At 39.1% G+C, this 24,418-nt stretch overlaps 1 protein-coding gene across 6 annotated transcripts in view; it reads left to right on the top strand.

The window, feature by feature from the left end:
* The window catches only part of ZFR (zinc finger RNA binding protein), an 88,537-nt gene extending 66,981 nt beyond the window's left edge, over positions 1-21,556 (top strand). For 4 of the 6 annotated variants that reach the window (XR_002522470.2, XM_031666100.1, XM_021939263.2 and 1 more), the window contains 3 exons: positions 12,015-12,126; positions 12,244-12,341; positions 19,948-21,556. Coding sequence is in view for 4 of the 6 variants with exons in the window: in XM_031666100.1 (XP_031521960.1) it covers positions 12,015-12,126; positions 12,244-12,341; positions 19,948-20,127 (390 nt within the window). In the remaining 2 variants the exon portion in view is untranslated. The remainder of the gene's footprint in view (positions 1-12,014; positions 12,127-12,243; positions 12,342-19,947) is intronic. The other 2 variants (XR_002522471.2, XM_021939261.2) reach the window with 2 other exon arrangements.
* The last annotated feature ends 2,862 nt before the right edge of the window (positions 21,557-24,418 follow it).

Genomic DNA, 24,418 nt, shown 5'->3' with positions numbered 1-24,418 from the left:
CTTTTAACACAAGCATGGCCTTGCTATCACAGTTTAAAACTGTAGTTTAAAACTTTTAACAAAGCTCATCTTAGAGTTCTTTGAAAAGGCAGTCACATCTACTACATTCTTTCTATGGACATGCCATATTTTATTTAACTTATATTCATTTGATAGACATTTGGGTTTACAATCTTTTGCTATTAAATCCTTATTATACCTCATTGTATATATTGTCAAGCTTTTGAGGGCGAAATAAATTGCTAGGGCTGAAATTTCAAGGTCAAAGAACATGTACTAATTCTTCACCAGAAGGTTGGGTCATTGAAAATTTCAAAAAACTATTAGACTGATTATATTCTTTACACTCTCATAGGTCTGGGATATTATCACACTTCTTAGTTAACAATATGATAGGCAAAATATGGTGTTCGCCAAGCACAGTGGCACACGCCTGTAATCCCAACACTTTGGGAGGCCGAGTCGGGTGGATCACTGAGGTCAGGAGTTCAAGACTAGCCTGACCAACATAGTGAAACCCCATCTCTACTAATAATACAATTAGCTGGGCGTGGTGGCGGGTGCCTGTAATCCCAGCTACTCGGGAGGCTGAGGCAGGAGAATTGCTTGAACTCAAAGGGCAGAGGTTGCAGTGAGCCGAGGTCGCACCACTGCACTCCAGCCTGGGCGACAGAGTCTCAAAAAAAAAACTAATTTAAAAACTATGGATAGATAGATCAAAGATCAACCAGTCGTGGTCTAGTGGCTCATGCTTGTAATCCCATTATTTGAGAGGCCCGAGGCAGGAAGATCACTTGAATCCAGGAGTTGGAGACCAGCCTGGACAACAGGGTAAAACCCTTTCTCTAGAAAAGATGCAAAAATTAGCCAGGCATGGTGGCATGTGCTTGTGGTTTCAGCTACTGGAGAGACTGAAGTGGGAAGATCTGTTGAGCCCAGGTCAAGTCTACAGTGAGCCGTGACTGTGTGAGGGCACTCCAGCCTGGGTGACAGAATGAGACCTTATCTCTTTTTTTTTTTTCTTTGAGACATATCTACAAATGATATTTTGCCTTTCCAATACTTTTTTTTCTATTTTAATTAAAAAATAATTCTAGAGTAACAAATACGAAATAAAAGAAATACTGCTTGACATGTATGGTATGTTCCTGATTGTACTGAAAATGTTCTGGTCTATAAAGTATATTAAGCATAACGGTATATAGCCTTTTATTTGAGATATTTACTTGTCATGTTGAATTATCAGTCTTTTTCCAGTTTAAGTAAGTTTTGAATCAGTAAAGGAAGTTGAACTTTTATCACACAATTTTTTAAGTCTTATTAACATGAATGTATAGTTTTTCTCCTTCAACCTGTTAATACTGTGTAAATAGATTTCTTCATATTGAGCTACCTTTGCATTCTGGGAATGAGTCTTCATACATATGAGAAAAGTGTTTTAGTTTGTTTAGGAATTTCTCAGTGACATGAAATAAATATTTTAGGTTTTGTCTCTGTGCTCTTTGTCAAATTTAGAAGCAGTGATCATTAACTCTGTAAAAATAATTTAGAAGCTTTTCTTTAAACTCTGAAGCAGTTTTAGTAGCATCAAAACTTTGTTTCTTGAAAGTTTATAAAAATTGATATGACATCATCACTTCCCAATTCCTTTTAAGGGAATAGTGTTTTCTCAATTTCTTCTATTGTAATTAGTCTCTCTCTTGTGGTTAATTTTGGCAATTTATATTTCCCTTAAAAAAATCAACCCATTCAATAGAGTTACACTATTTTAGGATTTTTTTAAATGTTTTTGTATCTTTATTCTTTCTCTCTCTCTCTCTCTCTCTGGTTTGTTTGTTTTTGTTTTTTTGTTTGTTTTTTGCTTGTTTGTTTGCTTTTAATTCTTCTTTGTGTCATTGATTAGACTAGCCAGTAAAGCATTTGCCAGATGGGAGCAAAATTACAATGTGGGTGTTTTAGTATTTAGGGGTTTGGAATTTATTCGATTCTTAATAGATTTTAAATACAGTAATTTGTAGGCATTGTATAGCTTCAAATTTGTTTATTTATTTTATTTATTTTTGAAATGGAGTCTCTCGCTCTGTACCCCAGCCTGGAGTACAGCGGTGCTTTCTTGGCTCAATGCAACCTCCACCTCCTGAGTTCAAGCGATTCTCCTGCCTCAGCCTCCCACATAGCTGGGATTACAGGCATGCACCACCACGCCTGGCTGATGGTATTTTTAGTAGAGACGAGGTTTCACCATGTTGGCCAGGGTAGTGTAGAACTCCTGACCTCGAGTGATCTGCCCACCTCGGCCTCCCAAGGTGCTGGGATTACAGGCGTGAGCCACCGCGCCTGTCCCAAATTTTAAAAATGTATGGAAATACAAGCATTGTACGTCATCATCCTGCTTCCTGCTTTCTTAGACTTTGGTTCCCTCTACCCACCCAGGGTGTCCTTGAAGCTATCTCTGTTGTTGTAAGTCCACGTTTTGTTACTTGTATGAATAGACTCTCAAGACCACTGCGTCTGGGCCACTCTTGGTGTCTGGATTTTCAGCACTGCAGATTGGTCCTACCCAGGCCTTCTTTGAGTCACCCATGCACTTCACAGGGTGTTTTCTTCTTTGAGGGTGGAAAGCCATAAGAACTGAGAAGAAAAGAGAATGCACAGGTCGAAGGAATTGAAGGAGCATTGACCATGGCAGGGGAAATGATTGTGAAGAAAGTCAAAAGTGAAAAAAGCTGCTGGCTGATCTTTGAAATCATTTACATATAACAACAAATACATTAGTATTTTGGTACTTTTTTAAAACACCAAAATGTCAGTATTTTGACATTTAAAATTCGCTGCTCGTATTGTATTCTTTAGGCAGTGCTTTATCTGTTTTACTGCTTTTTTGTCTCCTCAAAATCAGCTCTATTGTAATCCTCATTAATAATTTATTACTTTATGAGTTTATCTTTCTATATTTATTTTCCTCAGGATTTTCTGTTATTATTTTACAAACTTCTTGAGTTGGATGCTTGATTCACTGATGTATTCTGTAGTTATAGAGGTTTTAAAGCTGCAATTTAAAGATGAACACAAAGTTTTGGCTGTATAGGTAATGCTTTGTAATTTGTTTTCATACTATCTTTAAGCCAACAGTAGTTTTGAGGGAATTTTATTTTCCCACCCTCTCCCTGAGACAGAGTGTTGCTCTGTCTCCCATGCTGGAGTGCAGTGGCTCGACCTCAGCTCACTGCAGCCTCCACTTGCCGGGTTCAAACAATTCTCCTGTCTTAGCATCCTGAGTAGCTGGGATTACAGGCATGCGCCACCACACCCGGCTAATTTTTGTATTTTTTTTTTAGAGATGGGGTTTCACCATGTTGGCCAGGCTGGTCTTGAACTCCTCACCTCATGATCTGCCTGCCTCAGCCTCCCAAAGTGCTGGGATTACAGGCGTGAGCTACGGCGCCCAGCCCAGGGAATTTTTATATTCTGCTTGGTTGAAGGAGGTTTGCTTTTGTTTTTGTAAATAATATCTAGTTTTTATGGCATTGTGATTCAAGAAATGTAGTCTGCTATTTGCAATTTTTTAATTTAACGTGTTTTTTTGTTGCCTAATATATGTTCAATTTTTATAAACTATGGTTATTTAAGAGATCTGCTCTCAACAAGGTATAATGTATACCTCTTAATTTTTGAACTTCATCAGTCATTTTGTTCCTTTTTTTTTTTTTTTTTTTTTTTTTGAGACCGAGTCTCACTGTGTCTAGAGTACAGAGGTACGATCTCAACTCACTGCAACCTCCATCTCCTGGGTTCAAGCGATTTTCCTGCCTCAGCCTTTCGAGTAGCTGGGATTACAAGGGCGCACCACCATGTCTAGATAATTTTTGTATTTTTAGTAGAGACGGGGTTTCACCATGTTGGCCAGGTTGGTCTCAAACTCTTGACTTCAAGTGATCTGCTCCCCTCGGCCTCCCAAAGTGCTTGGATTATAGGTGTGAGCCACTGTGCCCAGCCCTCAACTTCTTACTAAGTAAGCTGAGGGTGAGGAAGGAAGGTTGTTGTTGCTGTCTCCAGTGGCAGAGATGGAAGATAACACCCGTGTAAGTGGATCTGTGCAGTTCAAACTCAAGGGTCACCAAATAGAGTCCCACATATCTCCTGCCGTCACACATAACAACAGCCTCCCCGACACTAAAGTAGTGTGTTTGTTACAATTAATGAACCTACATTGACCTGTGACTATCACCCAGAGTCCCTACAGAGTAGATTTTTATCTCTAGTTTTTATGCTACGTTCCACACAAGTACAAAGATGTCATGCAAATCTGTTCTCACCTTTTTTGATAACTCTTCTTTTCCTTCCCCTGTGAGAGATGATTGGATGATTGCTTATGAAAAGGAGTAGGATTTGGCTACCCACAGCCTTGTTAGCAAATGTAGGCTGTATTCTCCTGTGTCTTTATCAGATAATACTGTGGCACTCCAAATGTGATGGATTTTATTGCCACCCCTTCAGTTTCAAGTTTCAACCCAAGAATGGACTCCTAGAGCTTTTGTCTTTGCAGGATTTGCTCCATTTGTTTCCTGAACCTATTTTACCATTTCCTTTCACTAACAATTTATATTCCCTGGAACCAAGAGAGCATTTGGGTATGTGAAGTTAATTTGAGGTTCTATGAAGTTGTTTTTTTTTTCCTACCTCTTATTCCTTTGGAAGATCTTACCTTTATTTTTTCTTTAATCTGCATTTTAGCCAAACGCATTTATTATTGGAAATAATTAGATGTGAATAATTACCATTTTTCTGCTCTTTCCTGATTTCTTCTGTTCTTTCCTGGTTTTCAACGTCTTCAGGATAGCAAATTCTAGTGTTTTTCTTTTCTCTACTGAGAGAGAAGATGGTCAGATGGAGTTTTTACTTTTAGGAAAATTTCTTCTGGAACTGCTTATAATGTGATTCATTTTACCTTTCTCCAAATTGAAAGTGATTGGTGAAATTTTGGGGATTTGTTGAATCAGCTGTCATCCCCACCCTCATCTCTCTGGAGAGCCAAGTTAGAGAGTTGCCTAAGCAGGGTAAACACTCTGTTCTTCAGGAATGTTCTCTGTCACTGGCCTTTTCCTCTGTTTGATTCAAGCTATTACGTTTTTTCTTGAAAGGCAGTAGTGTGTATATTGTATCATTTGTTTTTGAGACAGGGTCCCACTCTGTCACCTAAACTGGAGTGCAGTGGAGCAACCCTGGCTCACTGCAACTTTGAACTCCTGGGCTTAAGCATTCCTTCTGCCTGAACATTCCTAGGACCTGTGACGACAGGCACATGCCACCACACCTGACTAATGTCTTTATTTTTAGTAGAGATGAGATCTCACTATGTTGCCACATCTGGTCTTGAACTCCTGGGCTCAAGCGATCCTCTCACCACGGTCTTCCAAAGTGCTGGGATTATAGGCATGAGCCACCATGCCTGGCCCTAATATATTTCTTAATCATGTTTTGGAGGCAAGAGATCTTCAGGTTGGGTCTGTGCTATTGCCATAAACAGTAGTAACTTTTTTTCTTTTATCAAATAAATTTGAAATTCTTATGAACTGTATTATGTTTAATTTTATTTAGCATTCAGATTACTTACTTTGAACAAATCCTTAAGTAACAATACCTGCTTTTGTGGCCTTTCCTTTACCACTGCAATGAGGATTGAAAATGGTGTTCTGCCTTCAAATTAGTTGTTGTTTTGTCATGATTCCATGGTGATAAAATAAAGAAAATATAGGTAGAGTTCTGTTGTAATGTTGCTCTGACATCAGAATTGCTGTGTGCTATCTAAACCTTTACAATAGTATAATTGCAGTAACTTACAAAAGGCATGTAATTTTTTAAATGTTTATTACAGGCCTAGCACAACGGCTCCTACCTGTAGTCCCAGCACTTTAGGAAGCTGAGGTGGGAAGGTCACTTGAGGCCAGGAGTTCAAAACCAGCCTTATTTGTATAGCAAGACCCTATGTCTACAAAAGACAAACTTAAAAATTAGCCGGATGAGATGGCGCATACCTGTAGTCCCAGCTACTCAGGAGACTGAGGTCAGAGAATCACTTGAGCCCAGGAGTTTGAGGCTGCAGTGAACTATGATTGCACCACTGCACTTCAGCCTGGGTGGGAGGGCAAAACCATGTTTGTCTGTGTGTCTGTCTGTCTCTTTCTCTCTCTCTCTCTCTCTCTCTCTCTCCCCCCCCACCGCCCTCTGCCCCCCACCCCCTCTCCCTCCCTCTCTCTTACACACAACACACACACACACACACACACACAATGTTTATTATATATTTTATTTCTAAACAGTGTCTTATGATGAGTGTTTCAGCAAAAAAATCTGTTACTGAGGTGGGCACAGTGGCCCATGCCTGTAGTTCCAGGTACTCAAGAGACTGAGGCAAGAGGATCTTTTGAGGCCAGCCTGGGCACATAGCGAGACCCTATCTCAAAAAAAAACAAAATCTGCCACAGTACTGATGAAGGTTGAAAACAGTATGCTAAGTGCAAGAATCCAGGCACGCAAAAGGTCCCATGTTGCGTGATTCCATTTATATGAAATATCAAGAATATATAAATCCATAGAGACAAGTTGCTTAATGGGTAAGGGGGTTTACTTTGGGGTAATGGAAATGTTTTGGAACTTGATATGCACAACATAGTATAATAATGCTGCTGAATTACTCACTTTAAAATGTTTAATGTTATCTTTTTTGAGACAGAGTTTCACTCTGTCACTCGGGCTGGAGTGCAGTGGCATGATCATGACTAACTGCACCCTCGACTTCCCAGGTTAAGTGATCCTCCTAACTCAGCCTCCCACGTGCATAGGACTATAGGTGCATGCTACCATGCCTGGTTAGATTTTTTTTTTAATTTCTTGTAGAGGTAAGGTCTCACTATGTTGCCCAGCCTGGTCTGAAACCCCTGGATCCAAGGGATCCTCCCAACTTGGCCTCCAGAAGTGTTGGGTTTATAGGTGTGAGCCACCATGTTTGACCAGTTTTTTTGTTTCTTGTTTTAAGAATGATATATCAAATGTAAAGGAATCATTCTCAAAGAAAGGTGGAGAAAACTGCTGTAATTATTCTTCCTGCCCAAATACCAGTTGAAATACATTAACATTTCTTTTCACATATTTTACTGGCTTTCAGAGGTATTTGTAAGTAATACAGATTTTAGTGGTGGTGGTTTGTACTAGTAGTTCTCCTGGCTGTTGCTGATAGAACCAACAAAGAGTTGTAAAATGATAGGACACTGACATCGCAGGACAAAGAACAAACAGTCTCAGCTTACAAAAATATCCGCAAACGGCACATGAACTAACTCAGCCTTTAGATAACCCCTAACAAAAATCATCTATTTAACTGTATGCACACCCCCAAATCACTAAAAGCTGTAAGTAAACCTTTTCCCTGCAAGACGTGACCATTTTTAAGACTTTCATATATTTCACCATATAAAATAAAGTGCTGTGAGTAAATATATTACAAAAATGCAACAACCTGCAAATGGGCTTACAAATCAAAGTCTGTTGTGCATATATCAATAGTGATCCTTGTCAACTGGACTATGTAAGTGGCTTTTGTATATACAATTGCCTATTGTTATGGTATTCATAAAATCCTATTTTAAGAGCATAAACATCTTAATTTGTACAATGGGAATAATAGTCATATCTACCTTCAGAATGTGATAATAATGATTAGAATTGGTTAATACTTGTGAAGACTTAGAGCATCACTTAGCAAGGATAAGCACTCAGTAAGTGGTAGCTATAATGAAGAGGATAACTGCTACTACTATTATTCAGCCAGAACTCCTAGTGCTAGTGATTGTTTCTAGTTTGTTACAAATTAAGAGCTGGGCAGAATATTTTTTTGTGCTTTCGTTATGTAGTAGTAGCCCTATTGTAAATCTTAGTACTGCCATTGCTGGGCTAATTAATGTGTATCTTTGAAAATTTTGTGGCCAGGTGCAGTGGCTCACACCTGTAATCTTAGCACTTGGGGAGACTGAGGTGGGCAGATGACCTGAGGTTGAGAGTTTGAGACCAGCCTGACCAACATGGAGAAACTCCTATGTCTACTAAAAATACAAAATTAGCCGGGCGTGTGGTGGCTTATTCCTGTAATCCCAGCTACTTGGGAGGCGGAGGCAGGAGAATCGCTTGAACCGGGGAGGTGGAGGTTGCAGTGAGCTGAGATTGCGCCATTGCAGCCTGGACAACAAGAGTGAAACTCCGTCTCTTGTTGGGGGAAAAAAAGGTTTTGGTACAGTTTGTCACTTGTGCTTTAAAGGAAAATTTTACTGGTTTACACTCCCACCAATGAAAGTGCCTGTGTTACTGAAATCTCATCAAGTGGCTTTTTTGTGTTTTTAGTAGGGACAGGGTTTTGCCATGTTGGGCAGGCTGGTCTCAAACTCCTGACCCCAGGTGATCTTCCCACCTTGACCTCCCAGAGTGCTGGGATTACAGGCATGAGCCACCACACCCAGCCGGCTGCAGTGAATTATAATCACACCACTGCATTCCAGTCTAGGAAACAGAGTAAGACCCTGTCTCTCAAAAAATAAATAAAAAGCAAATATTACAGTGGAGTGCAGTGGCGTTCACTTGTAGTCTCAGCTACTGGGGAAACCGAGGTAGGATTACTTGAGCCCAGGAGTTCACGCTCAGCTGCAGTGTGCTGTGATCGTGCCTGCGAATAACTACTGCACTCCATCCTGGGCAACGTAGTGAGAATGTGTCTGTAAAAAAAAAATTAAAAATTTTTTTAAAGCAAATATTATAATCCTTGATTTTTTGAATCATTTAATATGGGGATCTTTTTCTATCTCCAGTTACAATAAATCTTAATAAGTTACTATCTTATATAATTATAGTTACCAAGACCCTTTACATTACAACCTGAAGTGTTGTAATCCTTAATTTGATTCTATTTATTTTTGATATTATCTTTTTACTTTTGAATTATATTCTTCCATTTTCATTGCTCTTTTAACTATAGATATCTGCTTGGAGAACAGCTGTGTTCTTTAGAAAATTAGTATGTTTTAATTGCTTACTTCACAGCAAATGGTGTCAGAGACAGGTAGTTTACTTAGTTTTATTGTGTGTGTTTAAGTATATTGACTTTTGTGTTCTATGAATAATTCATTTCTTGACTTTTAATTAATTTCTGCTTTTACCTGCTGATATAAATCAGAAATGCCTCATTCTTAAAAGTCAGTCAATACACAGATTTTGAAAAAGCTTTGAGTCACTTGAAACACATTTTTATGTCTTGACATACCTGAACTGTAGCTGATTATTTAATCTTCACTTTTCTCATAACATTTGCTAAAAGTACTCAGTAAAAATTTGAAGCATTTATCGAAAGTTGCATATTTTATGACTTCAATTTTGTGTTTTAATCACATCAGTATTTTGCTAATTATTACTCTTGGTTTATTTTATCACTGAATTGTCAGGATTAATTCTCATATTCTTTCCAAAATCATTCCATATCATAATCATTTACTAAGTATTTACAAAATTCTGGCTACTTGTACTAGGCAGGTGGATTCAAGATGAGTAACACTGACCTTATCCTCAAGGGTCACAGTCCTTTTGCGTCTTAAAATATTCCATACATAGGCCGGGCGTGGTGGCTCATGCCTGTAATCCCAGCACTTTGGGAGGCCGAAGCGTGTGGATCACGAGGTCAGGAGATTGAGACCGTCCTGGCTAACACGGTGAAACCCTGTCTCTACTGAAAATACAAAAAAATTAGCCGGGCGTGGTGGCGGGCACCTGTAGTCCCAGCTACTTGGGAGGCTGAGGCAGGAGAATGGCGTGAACCCGGGAGGCGGAGCTTACAGTGAGCCAAGATGGTGCCACTGCACTCCAGCCTGGGCGACAGAGCGAGACTCCGTCTCAAAAAAAATATTGCATACACATGCATATTCCATAAATATACATAGAGTTTTCTACATGACTGAAGCTTGTCCCTTAAAATATTAAAACTTCACTTTAAAATGAAAATCCATAAAAAATGAAAAATGTCGGCCGGGCGCGGTGGCTCAAGCCTGTAATCCCAGCACTTTGGGAGGCCGAGACGGGCGGATCACGAGGTCAGGAGATCGAGACCATCCTGGCTAACAAGGTGAAACCCCGTCTCTACTAAAAAAAATACAAAAAACTAGCCGGGCGAAGTGGCAGGCGCCTGTGGTCCCAGCTACTCGGGAGGCTGAGGCAGGAGAATGGCGTGAACCCGGGAGGCGGAGCTTGCAGTGAGCTGAGATCCGGCCACCGCACTCCAGCCTGGGCGACAGAGCCAGACTCAGTCTCAAAAAAAAAAAAAAAAAAAAAAAATGAAAAATGTCTTGAGGGTCTGTGTGCTGTGATGCCTGTGATGCAAAGGCTTTGGGAGGCCAAGGCAGTTGGTTTACATGAGTCCAGGAATCCAAAACCAGCCTGGACAGCATTGTGAGACTCCATCTCTGCATAAATTAGGCATGGTGGCTGCGCCTGTTGTCCCAGTCGTACAGTGGCAGGACAACAGCTCACTGCAACCTCAAGCTCTTGGGCTCAAGAGATCCTGAGTTGAGGTGGGAGGATCACTTGAGCCCAAGAGCTTGAGGCTGCAGTGAGCCATGGTCCTGTCACTTCATTCTAGCCTGGGTGACAGAACAAGACCCTTTCTCAAAACAAAAAAGAATCTTGAACATCTTCCTGCTTTCTTCAATGGAATAAACTGAGCTGTCTTAACTTTTTAAATTGTGACTTACATTTATCATTATTAATATCCATTATTTTCAGGTTTTTTCCAGTCATGCTGGAAGCTATCATTTATTTTTCATAACTGTTAATGTGTACTGTTTCTTCACATTGTCATCTCTTGAAATGTAAAGAGTCTAAGAAATGGCCTTGGAGTGAATAGGTTGACATAGTTTTTACCTCTGATAAGTCCATGAGCTTTTTTCGTGTGTAGCCAAAAGTATGGATTCTCATTCTCACTAATGTCTTTTCAGCTTTCATTATCATCTTAAGGATTTCATAGTGGTTCCAAACTAGTTTCTTTGAATTACTGTTAGTAGTCTTATTTAAACTTTAAGTAAAAGCTACAACATGGATAAACCTTAAATATTATGCTAAGTGAGAGAAGTCAAACACAAAGCCACGTATTACATGGTTCCACTTGTATAAAACGTCCAGAGTAGGCAAATCTGTATAAACTGGAAGTGATTTAGGGGTTGCCAAGGGCTAGAAGAAAGGGAGAATGGAGAATGACTACTAGTGGGTATGTGGTTTCTTTTGGAGATCATGAAAATGTTCTGGGATTAGGTAATGGTGATTATTGAACAACTTTGTGAATATGCTGAAAACTCCTGAATTGTACAGTTTAAAAGGGTGAATCTTATATGTGAATTATATCTCAATTTTAAAAAATCTAAATACAAATTTTTCCCATGAGACCCTTCAAAACACCACTCCCTGCATTGGGTTTTTGTTTTGTTTTTGTGTGTGTGAAGAGAGATGGTCTCACTCCATCACTCAGGCTGCTAGAGTGCAATGGCGCAATGTCAGCTTACTGCAGCCTCAACCTCCCAGGCTCAAGCGATCCTCCCGCCTCAGTCCCCCAAGTAGCTGGGGCCACCGGCACGTGCTACCACATCCAGCTAATTTTTGGGTGTTTTTTTTGTTTGTTTTTTTTTGGGTTTTTTTTGTTTTTTTTTTGTAGAGATGGGGTTTTGCCATCTTGCCCAGGCTGGTCTTTAACTCCTGAGCTCAGGCAATCTGCCTCCCAAAGTGTTGGGATTACAGATACGAGCCACTGTGCCCTGCCTATTCCTTAATTTTGAATGTTTTTACATTATATATGATATTTATTTTCTGTTTTTGTGACTTGTTCTATGTAGCTTTTTCAATCTTTAAAATTTTAGTTTGTCATTCTAGTGTTTGAAAATGAGTAATTCCTTTGGTAAGCTGTTAAACACATTTTTATGTTGTGCTTTTAGGCTATGGAGTTGTTAGTAGAGAAAGCAATCAGCAGTGCTTCTAGCCCTCAGAGCCCTGGGGATGCACTGAGAAGAGTTTTTGAGTGCATTTCTTCAGGGATTATCCTTAAAGGTAACTTTTACTTTGTTTCTAATGAAGTAAAATGAAGTTTACTCATTTGCTGGTTGAGTAATTTTTTTATAAGTGGACAATGCAGATGATTTCCTCTCCCTGTGATGATTGCTATAGGTAGTCCTGGACTTCTGGATCCTTGTGAAAAGGATCCCTTTGATACCTTGGCAACAATGACTGACCAGCAGCGTGAAGACATCACGTCCAGTGCACAGGTACTAGTATTCCTAAATCCAGAGCCCTATTGGGTTACTCCATTAAGGTTTTATTTTTCTGTTATTGTCTTAATGAATATTATAAGTCACTATATAATATTCATTCTTCTTCTTCTGTAGTAAGCAAGCCCTTAGAGAGAATATTAAAATAGCTTGCCCAAAACTAGATTTCACTAATAGAATTTAAAATTTTATTATTTAATTCTGTGGGCATTTCTAAGTGTATTATACAAATACAGCAATATTTTCAGTGTCTCATTAAATCTGGGTAATAGATTATATATCAAAATCAACAGAAATTCTTATGTCCTCTGGTTGTACAAAAGTAATTTGCTGTGGTGTTTATGGTCATTATTGTTATAATTTAACCTTTCCTGCCTCTGTCAAAGTAAATAAAAATGTTGGCCCTGGAGACAGACTCCCTGGATTTGATTACCAGCTCTGCCATCTCATCTGTAATATGGATATAAAAGCAATATATGTCTCAGACAGGATTGTTGAGGAGATTAAATGAGTTAATATGTGTAACCATCTTAGCACCTGGTATATGGAAGGATATTAAATGTTAGCTAGTATTATCATCATCTTATTAACCCTATTGAATAATTATGAAAAGGAAAAAAACATTGACCCCAATGAATGAATGGAAAAAAATTTTCCTTTGTTGATTCCAGAAATGTGCTGAGTAGGGGGAAAAAACATACTAGCCATGAACAGTAATCCACTCTAAGATGCTTGGGAGTTGTTGGATTTAAGATCTTCATTGGTTATCTTGAATAATTTGGAATTTGAAAGATGTCAGGATCAAAGTAAATTGTTATGCCAGAAATGGTATTGGGGGAGAGAGATTAGTAATAGAACATTATGAATATCTTACAGACTCACAACATGACCAAATTCTTATGCATTCGATGTTTTTATTTCTTTCATTTTATATTCTAGGGAAGAAGATAGTTGCCTTAAGTGTCTGTTCTTTCTCCCTTTAATACTTAAAGGAATTAGTTATAAATTTAAGGGAAAAGAAATTCAGGAGGAAACACACGAAAACTAACAAAATTCATCATTAAGAAGAATGCTTACTTTTCTAAAAATGTGACCTTAAAGAAAGTGGTCTGGTTTTAGGAGGACGTTTAGGAGAACATTTAGAAATCTTACTAAAAGTGAAGGAGTTACATAACATGTAATGCATTTATGTAGCACTCATGACAGAATAGTTGCATGAGAAGGAAAACAGTGTTTCCTACGAGTTAAGGATAGGAAGAAGGAATGGCATGGCTCTAAAGGGGGTCTTGTGGCAACAGAACAGTTAACCATCTTGATTGTGATGGTAGTTACATAAGGCGGCACGTGTGATAAAATTGCATCGAGCTATTATGCATGCACACATAAATTAGTGCATATATAACTGGTGAAATCTGAAGTACCAATGTCAATTTCAGTTTGTTTTTGGGGGGCCTGTAGTGCCCATGTTAATGTCCCTCTTCCTTCCTTTGTCTCTGGAGTGATTGCATATTTCCTTCCACAATGTCTGCCTTTATTCTTGTATGCCACTATATGTCTTTTCTCCAGTGATCCTTTTCAAGTTGCTTCTCCCAGATACAGCCTTTGTCATTTATTAAAATTCCTTCCTATAAGTAGGTATACATAGTTTAACATACCTTTAAAAGGGCAAAATTTATAGGGTTAATCATCCTTTCCCAAGAAGGAAATGGATTATAAAATAAACCTTTAATCCTCGATGATGATTAAAATTCCAAAATGTCTTTGTATGGGAATAATTTGTATCAATCTTCAAATTTAGTTTGATGCTAAATAATTGCTAGTAATATGGTAGAATTTTCTCTTTGTCAGACCTTAGAAATACCTACAAACTACACGCAGAACAAGAGATTGTAGGGTGCTCACTCAAACCTCAAATGCTATGTTGGTTTTACTTACTGGAGTATTCCTTCATTTAGAAACTCATAATATATTAGCATAGGCTGGGCTGGGTGCAGTGGCTTACGCCTGTAATCCCAGCACTTAAAGAGGTTGCGGCGGGCGAGCCACCTGAGGTTGGGAGTTCAAGACCAACGTGGCAAAACCCTGTCTCTACCAAAAATACAAGAATTAGCCGGGCGTGGTGGCATGAGTGCCTGTAGTCCCAGCTACTTGGAAGGCTAAGGCACGAGAATCGCTTGAACCCAGGAGACACAGGTTGCAGTGAGCTGAAATCGCACCATTGCACTCCAGGCTGGGCAACAGAGTGAGACTCCATCTCAAAACTAATAATAGTTTTATTATATATTATTATAAACAATAATAGGCTGATGCTTAGTAAGAATATCTCTGGTAAAAATATATAAATATTCATTATTATAGATGAGTTATCTTTAGATAATTTCTATTAATGTAGAAGAAAACCCTATTCTGTTATCTTTAGGAAGGACCTTTCATAAGTCTCTCTCAATAAAGAATTAGTATATTATGATAAATAATAGTAAATTATGACAATAAATATTCGTAGTTCTCACTTAAGTAGAGAAACACTCAGTACTGGCAAAAGTCCCTAATAATTGTAGACTAAGTAGAATGCTGTATCAAGTCCTGACTGCAGATGACTTTGAGACTTTCAGGATTTTCCAAGCAGGTGTATGAGCCAGAATTCTTAGGAACTAGAATTATCTAACTTAGGGGAAAAGTTTTGGAGCAATAAATTCCCATGTGGATGACTACAACCAGTAACTATCCTTTATCTCAAAATCAGAGCAGGGATTTAAAATAGTGTGAACAACAGTCACTTTGAAAAACAGGTTAGGGCCAGGCACAATGGCTCACGCCTGTAATCTCAACACGTTGGGAGGCTGAGGCAAGAGGATCGGTTGAGCCCATGAATTCAAGAAAGACCTGGCAACATAGCATAACCATATATCTATAAAAAAATGTTTAATTAGCTCTGGGCATGGTGGCATGCACCTGTGATCCCAGCTACTTAGGAGGCTTGAGGTGGGAGGATCACTTAAGCCCAGGAAGTTGAAGGTTCAGTGAGCAATGGCTCATGCCTGTAATCCGAACACTTTGCAAGGCCGAGGTGGGAGGATCTCTTGAGCCCAGGAGTGCATTACCAGCCTGAGCAACATAGCAAGACCTCATCACTTAAAAAAAGGAAAAGAAAAACAGGTTAGCAGCTCCTCAGTAAGTTAAACATGGATTGCTATATGCCTCAGCAACTCTTTGATACCTGGATATATACTCAACTGAAAAAAATATGTCCCCGCAAAAACTCGTACACAAATGTTCAAAACAGCATTATGTGTGATAGTCAAAAAGTAGCAACAACCTAAATGTCTATCAATTGATGAATGGGTAAATAAACAAATACAGTCACACATTAGAATATTATTCAGCCAGCCATTAAAAGAAATAAAAGTACTGACACATGCTATGATGTGAATGAACCGTAAAAAGTTTATCCTCATTATCTCATTTATATGAAATACTCGTAATAGGCAATGGTAGTTCTTAGGACCTGAGGATAGAGGGGTTGGGAGTAACTGCTGTTGGGCTTGGGGTTTCCATTTAGGGTAATGAAAATGTTCTAGGATAAGATAATAGTGATAGTTGAGTAACTTTGTAAGTATTCTGAAAACTTCTGAATTTTACATTTTAAAGGCGTACATTTTAAAGGTATGTGAATTTTACCAGGAAAAGAGTCTAGTTACATTGAAGGCTATAACTATGTAGAGAAAGTTGCTGTTTAATCAAGTGACTGTAACATTTCCTTGAATTAGGTTAAGTGGGTATATCCCTAGAAATGGAGGGATAGATTAAATCATGTCTCTGAAGTCCTCCTAGTTTCAAGATTTTAAGAAATCTTTTGAAATTGGTGCCAAAGATATTCTTACATAGACATGGTCATGTAGTGAAAAATTATTTTTATTCATGAAGTAACAAGGAATTTATTTTCTTTCTTTCTTTTTTTTTTTTTTTTTTTTTTCTTGAGGCGGAGTCTCGCTCTGTCACCCAGGCTGGAGTGCAATGGCACGATCTCAGCTCACCTCCACCTCCTGAGTTCAAGCGGTTTTCCTGCCTCAGCCTCCTGAGTAGCTGGGATTACAGGCACGCGCCACCACCCCCCGGATAATTTTTGTATTTTTAGTAGAGACCGGATTTCACCATGTTGGCCGGGCTGCTGTCGAGCTCCTGACCTCGTGATCACCTTGGTCTCCCAAAGTGCTGGAATTACAGGCGTGAGCCACCGCACCCGGTCAAGGATTTTCTTTACTGATCATAGTGATTTCAGTCATACACAATGTTTCTGTACTGATGCAAATATTTTTTTGTGTTCTAAGGAAGGAATCTTTTGGCATTGGCTACTATTAGGGAGCAACTTACACTCATTGAAAACCAGCTGCAGTATCAGTACATTTTTAAGATTGCATAGTGAATGGCACATTCTTCTGGCTGAAAGTAAACAACCCATTAAATAGATGTTAGCATGTCTTTAAACTTTAGGGCAGGGGTATCCAGTCTTTTGGCTTCCCTGGGCCACATTGTAGGAAGAATTGTCTTGGGCCATGCATAAAATACACTAACACTAGTAATAGCTGATGGGCTAAAAAGAAAAAAAATCTCATAATGTTTTTAAAAAGTTTATGAATTTGTGTTGGGCCACATTCAACGCTGAGGGCCACAGATTGGACAAACTTGCTTTAGGGGTTTTTTGGTTTTGTTTGTGCTGTTTATTGAGACAGTCTCACTCTGTCACACAGGCTGTAGTGCAGTGGCACCATCTGGGCCCACTGCAGCCTCAACCTCCCTGTCTCACACCATCCTGCCTCAGCCTTGCAAGTAGTTGGAATCACAGGTGTGTGACACCATGCCCAGCTAATTATTTGTAGAGACAGGGTCTCCCTGTGTTTCCCAGGCTGGGCTCAAGTGATCTTACCCCCTCCACCTCCCGAAGTGCTTAGCCACCATGCCTGGCTAAGCTTTAGAATTTTAATAAATTTATTTTAATAAATTTTAATAAAAGAAAAAAGTAAAAACACAAGATAAGATGATATGATTCAGTGCCAAAGTTTGCCTTCCCTTCCCTTATCTTGGAAAACAATAGGCTCTTTTTGACTCTCAGTTCTGCTGATAGTTCAATATGCCCTTCAGCCAAGAGCATTAATTAACATTTGATCTGAACTTTCCCATCTCCCTTTTTTTTTTTTAATTTAAAAAAAGTTAATTACAATTTCAGAGGGAGAAGAGGATAGAACTTTAAAAATTGATTAAAATTTTCTTTTTTTTTTTTCTTTTTCTTTCTTTTTTGTTTTTTTGAGGTGGAGTCTCACTCTGTCCACTCAGGCTGGAGTGCAACCGCCTCCCAAGTAGCTGGGACTACAGGCACCCGCCACCACGCCTGGCGAATTTTTTGTATTTTTAGTAGAGACAGGGTTTCACCGTGTTAGCCAGGATGGTCTGGATCTCCTGACCGCGTGAGCCACCACGCCCGGCCTTAAATTTTCCTTTTTTTATTTTTTGAGACAGAGTCTCTCTCTGTCACCCAGGCTAGATTGCAGTGGCACAATTTTGACTCTCACTGCAACCTCTGCCTCCCAGGTTCAAGCAATACTCCTGCCTCAGCCTCCCGAGTAGCTGGGACTACAGGTGCACGCCACCATACCCGACTAATGTTTGTGTTTTTAGTAGAGATGGGGTTACACCATGTTGGCCAGGCTGGTCTCAAACTCCTGACTTAAGTGATCGGCCCACCGTGGCCTCCCAAAGTGCTGAGATTACAGGCATGAGCCTCCACACTCAGCCGTTTTAATTTTCATTTGAAATTGGAAATACAAGAGAATTGCTAAGAAAAGTTCAACTCTACCAGATAGCAAAACATCCTAGAAAGCAACAGAAATGTAAACAATGTAGTTATGGCACAGAAGTAGACAGATAAACCTTTGGAATGGAAGAGCCTTGAAGTAAACCATTAGATATAAGGGAATTAATGTATGACAGACCTGATGCTTCAAATCAGTGGGAAAAGATGAATCATCAGCAAAGTGGTATTGAGATAACTGGCTAATCATCTAAGGAAAACACTGAACTATACATATATACAAGTAAATACCAAATGACTTAAGGAGCCACACATAAATTATCAAAGTATTAAGAAAAATAATTTTCACATAGGCAAGATCTTTTTAAGAAGTCTGTAAATACAGGAAGCCATGAAGGATATTATTGGAAATTTCATGTGGTATCTTTAAGCTTAAGCAAATGAGCCAGTAAAAATATGCTGCACCTCACTGATTGATTAAAAAATACAACTTGGCTGGCCCTGGTGGCTCACACCTGTAATCCCAGCACTTTGGGAGGCCGAGGCAGGCAGATCTCCTGAGGTCAGGAGTTCAAGACCAGCATGGGCAACATGGTGAAACCCCATCTCTACTAAAAATACAAAAGTTAGCCTGGAGTGGTGGCACACGCCTGTAATCCCAGCTACTTTGGAGGATGAGGCAGGAGAATCGCTTGAACCCGAGAGGTGGAGGTTGCAGTGAGCCGAGATAGCGCCACTGCACTCCAACCTGGGCAACAGAGCAAGACTCTATCTCAAAAATAAATAAAAAAATAAATACAAGGTATAGCCAGGCATGAAGGCATATACCTGTAATGTTGGCAGGTGCGCAGAGTTTGAGACCAGCCTGGGCAACATGGCGAAAATACCCCATCTCTGTGGAAAATACAAAAATGAGCCAGATGTGTTGGTGTGAGCCTGTGTTCCTGGCTACTTGGGAGGCTGAGTGAGATCTGAGCTCAGGGAGGTCGAGGTTGCAGTGAGCTGTGATGGCACCACAGCACTCCAGCCTGGGCGACAGAGTGAGACCCTGTCTCAAAACTGTTGTAAATAACAATTAGATACTGTTTTGCCCATCATACTTGTGAGAATATTTTTCCGTTTATAGTATCCAGAAGGGGGAAGCAGACTTGCATACATATTACTAGTGGATATATTAATCAGTATAAACTTGGGGGAGCTTCATTTGTTAGTATTCACCATTTTTATATGTTTAGCGGTCCCACTGATTAATAAAAGTTCTTTCTCCAGGACTTGTCACGTAAGTGCACAGAAACATCTTAAAACAGGCACTCATTGTAATACAGTAATGAAAATACTGAAACCAGCCTAGGGTTTACCAGTAGAAAATTAGGTAAATAAGTTTGGTACATCCACATGAGTATAATTACAGTTCTTAAATTGTATGCTGTCTACCAAATGCCTAGGAAGGCCATCAGCAACCATTCTGTTAAAGCAGGTAGCTGCCATTTTTCTTTGTTTTCAACATCCTGCTTGTTTCTTTGATGTCACTTCTCATAATTTTTGTAATTTCGTGTGTGTTAAAGATTTTTTTTTTTTTACTTAATGTTTAAGAAAACAAAATGGCATGCACACAGAAAAGCTAGGAAATAAAAACATGAGAACATACAGATTATTTCAGTTGTATAAGTAATTCCTTTAAATGTCTCTTTCATTACACATGCTTTTTTATGTTGCATTTGGAGGGAGGTAAATGTAGTAAGTATTGCTACTTGGGGTTTTTCAGTTAACTCAAAATTCTGACTCTTTTTGTTGCAGTTTGCATTGAGACTCCTTGCATTCCGCCAGATACACAAAGTTCTAGGCATGGATCCATTACCGCAAATGAGCCAACGTTTTAACATCCACAACAACAGGAAACGAAGAAGGGATAGTGATGGAGTTGATGGATTTGAAGCTGAGGGGAAAAAAGACAAAAAAGATTATGATAACTTTTAAAAAGTGTCTGTAAATCTTCAGTGTTAAAAAAACAGGTGCCCATTCGTTGGCTGTTTTTCATTCATAATAATGTCTACATTGAAAAATTTATCAAGAATTTAAAGGATTTCATGGAAGAACCAAGTTTTTCTATGACATTAAAAAATGTACGGTGTTAGGTATTATTTGAATGGAAAGACACCCAAAAAAAAAAAAAAAAAAAGTGCTCCGACTAGGGGGAAAACAGTAGTTCTGATTTTTTTCCCATTATTTTGATTTTGTTTTCTGGTTGCCCTAGCTTCCCCCCCTATTTTTGTGTCTTTTATTAACTAGTGCGTTGTCTTATTAAATCTTCACTGTATTTAATGCAGGATTTGTGCTTCAGTTGCTCTGTGTATTTTGATATTTTTATTTAGAGGTTTTGTTTGCTTTTTGACACTAGTTGTAAGTTACTTTGTGTTATAGATGATATCCTTTACCCCATCTTAATATTTTACAGCAGTACGTTTTTTTGTAACGTGAGACTGCAGAGTTTGTTTTTCTATATGTGAAGGATTACAACACAAAAAGTTATCCTGCCATTCGAGTGCTCAGAACTGAATGTTTCTGCAGATCTTGTGGCATTTGTCTCTAGTGTGATATATAAAGGTGTAATTAAGACAGATTTCTGTTAATCTAATCAAGTTGGCTGTTAGTTGTGCATTAGCAGTATAAAAGCTAATATATACTATATGGTCTTGCAACAGTTTTAAAGCTTCTGCATAATAATAAAAATGCATGACATTTTTGTTTTTAATAGACTTTTAAAATTATAATTTTAGGTTTAACACGTAGATCTTTGTACAGTTGACTTTTTGACATAGCAAGGCCAAAAATAACTTTCTGAATATTTTTTTCTTGTGTATAAGTGGAAAGGGCATTTTTCACATATAAGTGGGCTAACCAATATTTTCAAAAGAACTTTATCATTGTGCAACTAACAACAGTAACTAGCCCTTAATTATGGTGACAGTTCCTTATTGGTGTGTGTGAGATTACTCTAGCAGCTATTTACAGTATAACACAGATGATCTTCTCCACACACCCCATCACCCAGATAATTTACAGTTCTGTTAACAGTGAGGTTGATAAAGTATTACTGATAAAAAATTAAAATTAAGATTATCTAAGGAAAAAAACAGAAAATTATTTGGTGTGGCCATCTTACATGCTTATGTCTCCTACACAAAGCTAAATATTCTAGCAGTGATGTAATGAAAAATTACATCTTACTGTTGATGTATGTATGCTCTGGTACACAGATGTCATTTTGTTGTCACAGCACTACAGTGAAATACACAAAAAATGAAATTCATATAATGACTTAAATGTATTATATGTTAGAATTGACAACATAAACTACTTTTGCTTTGAAATGATGTATGCTTCAGTAAAATCATATTCAAATTTATTGAGTACTACATCTTGTTATTCCTGACAAATGTTTGTTGCCTAAGCACATAATTTTCAGAAAATTTTGTAATTCAATACTATATTGGCTTAATTTCTTTCTAGGGTCAGAATCTTCCCCCAAAGTCTTAGAGGGCCAGGAAACCATTGGAGACCACAAGGGAAACAGAACAGGAGACTCAGCCTTTTCTCCCGGATTCGTAACATATAGATTATCTAATCTAAAAATCTGAAAAGATCAAAATCTGAAACTTCTTGAGGGCCTACATGACGTTCAAAGGAAATACTCATTGGACCATTTCCGATTTTCAGATTAGGGATACTCAACTGATATAAATATTCCAAAATCCAAAACAGTTCTGGTCCCAAGCATTTCAGCTAAGATATACTCAACCTGTACTGTCTGTTTAACTTGGACAAAACTTTTTTTCCCTTTTTAAATTTTTCTGGGTCTCATTTTACTCTTCTTTAGAGTTTTGTTTCTCACAGTTCTCTTGGAAGAATGCTGACCTGGCACGATGGCTCACACCTGTAATCCTAACACTTTTGGAAGCCGAGGCAGGCAGATCTGCTTGAGCTCGGGAGTTTGAGACCAGCCTGGGCAACATGACAAAACCGTGCCTCTACTGAAAGTACAAAAATACTGGCTGAGCGTGGTGGCACATGCCTGTAGTCTCAGCTGCTCGGGAGGCTGAGGCAGAAGGATTGCTTGAGCCTGGGAGGTCAAGGCTGCAGTGAGATCACGCCACTGCACTCCAGCCTGAGGGACAGAGTGAGATCCTGTCTTGAAAAAAAAAAAGGAATGGGAACTGACCTTTACTACATGTTGATTCTAGACCTTTACTACACATTGATTCTAGGCACCATGCTAGGTTTTTTTAATATATTTTCGCATTTAAATCCCATTTAAAACTACCATAAATAAATTGTAGGCAGTATACGTCGTAATTTTTTAGATGAAGAAACAAGCCCAGAATGGCTAAGTGAAGATTATACACCTTACGTCACTGTTTAAGTGACAGTTTCAAAGTTCATGGTCAGCACTTTGCCAGGCTGCTTCCTTCACCCTGCGATTACGTACTAAAGATGTTTTCAGCCCATCTGGGACCAAAATTTTGCGTTTGGTTTGAGTGTCTTCATCCAAAAATACAATTGGTACCATTTAAATTTTTTACTAAAATAATTATTTCTGTGTTTTTTACATAGCTTGTTTTCATAGCTGTTGCTAGACCCACATTAGTTATATGAAAGAGTAACTTGGATTGAATATTCCTTAGTATCCTCTGCTTTGACAGTTCTTTTGTTTTGTTGTTTTGTTTTTTGAGACAGGGTCACGCTGTGTCCCCCAGGCTGGAATGCAGTAGCATGATTGTAGTTCACAGCAGCCTCGAACTCCTGGGCTCAAGCAATTCTCCTGCTTAAGCCTCCCAAGTAGCTAGGACTACAGGTGTGCGCCACTACACCCAGCTTTTTTTTTGTAGAAATGGAGGCCTTGCTATATTGCCCAGGCTGGTCTTGAACTTGTAGTCTTAAGCAGTCCTTACCCACCTTGGCCTCCCAAAGCACTGGGATTACAGGCATGAGCCACCACACCTGGCCTGATTTTTTTGTTGTTGTTTGAGACAGTTTCACTCTTGTCACCCAGGTTGGAGTTGAGTGGCGCTATCGTGGCTCACTGCAACCTCCGCCTTTCAGGTTCAAGTGATTCTCGTGCCTCAGCCTCCCAAGTAGCTGATATTACAGATGTGCACCACCACACCTGGCTAATTTTTGTATTTTTTGTAGTGACAGGGTTTTGCCATGTTGGGCAGGCTGGTCTTGTGAACTCCTGGCCTCAAGTGATCCACCTGCCTTGTTCTTCCAAAGTGCTGGGATTACAGGCTGGCCTGATTTTTTTTAAGTCAACAGTATTGTAAGTAATTTTTCTGCTTCCTGAAAAAAGCAGAAGTCTTGTTTTTGCATGGTCATTACATTATTATGTGTTACGAATTTATAAGCAGTTCCTTTAGAGGAGCCACCATTTTTTGAATTTGACAAAGCCATTTTATTTAAAAAAATTTCCCAATAAAGGACAAATACTGGCTGGGCGCGGTGGCTCATGCCTGTAATCTCAGCACTCTAGGAGGCCAAGGTGGGCGGATCACCTGAGGTCAGGAGTTCAATGCCAGCCTGGCCATGGTGAAACCCTGTGTCTACTAAAAATACAAAAATTAGACGGGCGTGGTGGTGTGCACCTGTAATCCCAGCTACTCGGGAGGCTGAGGCAGGAGAATTGCTTGAACCCGGGAGGTGGAGGTTGCAGTGAGCCGAGATCATGCCACTGCACTCCAGCCTGGGCAACAAGAGTAAAATTCCGTCTCAAAAAAAAAAAAAAGCACGAAGGACAAATACACAAAGATGATAATGTTCATAGCAGTGGGCTGAAACTTGATTGTTCATGAGTCATCTGACGAACATTCTAAAAGTTAAGATTTCCAGTCAGGCATGCCTGTAATCCTAACAGTTTGGGAGGCCAAGGCAGGCAGATTGCTTGAGCCCAAGAGTTCAAGACTAGCCTGGAAAACGTGCAAAACCCTGTTCTAAAAAGTTAAGAGTTCTAAACCCCAACTGCAGAGATTCTTACCGAGACAGGCCAGAAAAGCCTGAGAATCTGCCGTTTAAGATGACTTTATATTAGGTAATTTATTTGAATGGGTGGTTCATACACATGATACTTAAAAAGTTGACAGGTATAAAGTGGTACATAGCATAAAGCAAGTAGTTTCGTTTACCTTACCTTCCAATTATGTTATTTCCCTTCCAAGAGGGAGTGTTGGCTCTTTGTGTGTCCTTCCACAGATGATCACTGTATGTGTTAGCATGA

This window comes from Papio anubis, chromosome 5 (genome assembly GCF_008728515.1).
Source record: "Papio anubis isolate 15944 chromosome 5, Panubis1.0, whole genome shotgun sequence".
NCBI lineage: Eukaryota > Metazoa > Chordata > Mammalia > Primates > Cercopithecidae > Papio > Papio anubis.
Note: the sequence above shows the minus strand (reverse complement) of the source record. Positions and strands in the feature narration are given on the sequence as shown.